The sequence below is a fragment of the Rhinopithecus bieti genome, unplaced genomic scaffold, assembly GCF_001698545.2.
Source record: "Rhinopithecus bieti isolate Rb0 unplaced genomic scaffold, ASM169854v2 scaffold_580, whole genome shotgun sequence".
NCBI lineage: Eukaryota > Metazoa > Chordata > Mammalia > Primates > Cercopithecidae > Rhinopithecus > Rhinopithecus bieti.
The window spans coordinates 1071-3827 of NW_016803081.1; the positions used below are offsets into that span (position 1 = coordinate 1071).

Below are 2757 nucleotides of genomic sequence, written 5' to 3' on the forward strand. Positions count from 1 at the left end.
GAAATGGGACAAACCAGGCATGGTGGTTTCATGCCTTAGTCCTAGCTACTTGGGAGGCTGAGGTGGGGTAATTACTTGAGCCCAGCAGTTTAAGTCCAGCCTGGGCCAGATGAGGAGACCCTGTATCTTTTTATTTATTTATTTATTTATTTATTTATTTATTTATTTGAGGTGGAGTCTCGCTCTGTCACCCAGACTGGAGTGCAGTGGCTTGATCTTGGCTCACTGCAAGCTCTGCCTCACAGGTTCATGCCATATTCCTGCCTCCGCCTCCCGAGTAGCTGGGACTACAGGCGCCCACCACAACACCTGGCTAATTTTCTTGTATTTTTAGTAGAGATGGGGTTTCACCATGTTAGCCAGGATGGTCTCAGTCTCCTAACCTCGTGATCTGCCTGCCTCAGCCTCCCAAATTGCTGAGATTACAGTTGTGAGCCACCACGCCTAGCCAAGACCCTGTATCTTAAGAAAGCAAAAAGTAAGGCCTGGTATAGTATCTCATGCCTGTAATGCCAGTATTTTGGAAGGCCAAGTTGAGAGGATTGCTCAAGTGTAGGAGTTCAAGAGCAGACTGGGCAATAAGGTGAGACTCATTTCTATAAAAAAAGAAAATTTAAGAAATTAGCTAGATATGATGGCACATGCCTGTGGCACCAGGAACGTGGCAGGCTGAGGCAAAAATATCACTTCAGCCCAGGAGGTGGAGGCTGCACTCCAGCCTGGGCAAGTGAGTGAGACCCTGTGTCAAAATAGATAAAGTGAACAGAAAATATGTCTGTAAGGACTATTATCATTTGAGGGACAAACCCCCAGTGGAGTAGCCACTAGAGTGGGAAGAGGAAAAGCAGAAGAGGATAATAAAAGGAGAAAGAGTTCAAGATAGGAGAAGCTGTGGTCACAGTGCTGAATGCTGCCAAGCAGTGACTTGATTCATGAACTGTCACTGGATGCTCTCTCTGTGCCACTCTTCTAAGTGCTGGGGTAGAGGAAAGGACAGGTGGAATACAGTTCTTGCTTTTATGAGCTTATGTTCTTTCTAGGAAGATTGAACTTAAGTATTTTCTCAGGTAGTATGAAACAGCAGGAAGAGGAAGCAGGATAAAGGGTTACAGAGTGATTGGGGGCTATTTTAGATAGAATGATAAGGAAGAGCCTCTCTAGAGAGCTGACATTTGAACAGTGACCTGACTGAAGGGATGATGGGCAAGAGTGCTGACATTGCAGGCAGGGGGATGACTGCCAAGACAGACAATGTGTTTCTTATGTGTTTGAGGAACAAACGGCAAGGTGACTGGCATGGTCAGAGTGAAGAATGAAGGAAATAGTGGACATGAGGCCCCACAGGCAGTACCATAGCTCACAGGGCCTTTGGCTTCTAGGCTGTAAGAAGAAGTTAAGGTTTTACTCCAGTTTGATGGGAAGCTCGTGGTAGATCTTGAACAAAGGAGTGCCATGCTCTAAATGAAGAGGTTACTCTGGCTGCTGTGGGGACTGTAAGCCATAGTTGGGAGGCAGAGTGGAAGCAGTGAAGAGGGTAAGAAGCAACTAGGGTAATACAGGTGAGCAGTGACAGACTGTGAGTCACCATCAAACCATGCAGACTACCAATGAAGGTAGACATAAGAGGCATTGCACACAGATTGGAGTAGGGGAACTGAAATGCAGGTATTTGGCCCCAACACCTAGGCAAATGCAATGTGTGCAGAGCTTTAGTTTGTCAGCATGAAGGCACAAGAGACAAAAGCCTGTTGGCAAGAGGAGCCTTGGGAGAGTCATATCAGCAGGAGCAGGCAGTGTAGATGAAGGAGAGATGGAAGACAAGGAGCTGGCATGGGGGATGCTGCTGTGAGCACCAGTGAAAGGACACAGTTGGAGAGGAGTGGGGAGTGGGATGGGGACAAAGGAAACACAATTTGGAGGAAATCTCTGGTAGAGAGGAAGAAAATCTTCAGAAAGAGGTGACTGTGGGAACAGTGTGCTGCAAAAGTGAGATGGGATCAACTGCACTGAGGGAAGAGTTGGCATCAGTAGGAATAAAGAATTCTCAAACTCACCCAGAAGGTCACGTGACATGGATGAGTGTCAGCAGGTCAGCAGCTTAGCAGGAAAGGGGACAGGAAGTAGAGGACTTGCCATGTTGTTTCAGAGGTCTCTGATTCCTGCGCAGTTGAACCCTGGCAGGGAGGTTCATTCTTGAAATACTTGAGAGCGCAGAGTTTGGGAGAAAGGGAGCAGAATCTGCAGAATCTGTAAAATATGTTCAATAGCCATTTGTTTTTGAAAACATATATATATATTTTTTATTATACTTTAAGTTCTAGGGTACATGTGTATAACGTGCAGGTTTGTTACATATGTATACTTGTGCCATGTTGGTGTGCTGCACCCATCATCTCGTCAGCACCCATCAATTCATGATTTATATCAGGTATAATTCCCAATGCAATCCCTCCCCCCTCCCCCCTCCCCATGATAGGCCCCGGTGTGTGATGTTCCCCTTCCCGAGTCCAAGTGATCTCATTGTTCAGTTCCCACCTATGAGTGAGAACATGCAGTGTTTGGTTTTCTGTTCTTGTGATAGTTTGCTGAGAATGATGGTTTCCAGCTGCATCCATGTCCCTACAAAGGACTCAAACTCATCCTTTTTTATGGCTGCATAGTATTCCATGGTGTATATGTGCCACATTTTCTTAATCCAGTCTGTCACAGATGGACATTTGGGTTGATTCCAAGTCTTTGCTATTGTGAATAGTGCCG

General features: G+C 46.0%; 1 protein-coding gene across 1 annotated transcript in view; it reads left to right on the top strand.

The window, feature by feature from the left end:
• Positions 1–1830: 1830 nt before the first annotated feature.
• Positions 1831–2757, top strand: part of LOC108540914 (cyclin-Y-like protein 2) — a 19444-nt gene continuing 18517 nt past the window's right edge. The window contains 1 exon segment of the mRNA XM_017890211.1: positions 1831–1958. Coding sequence (XP_017745700.1) covers positions 1831–1958 — 128 coding nt within the window.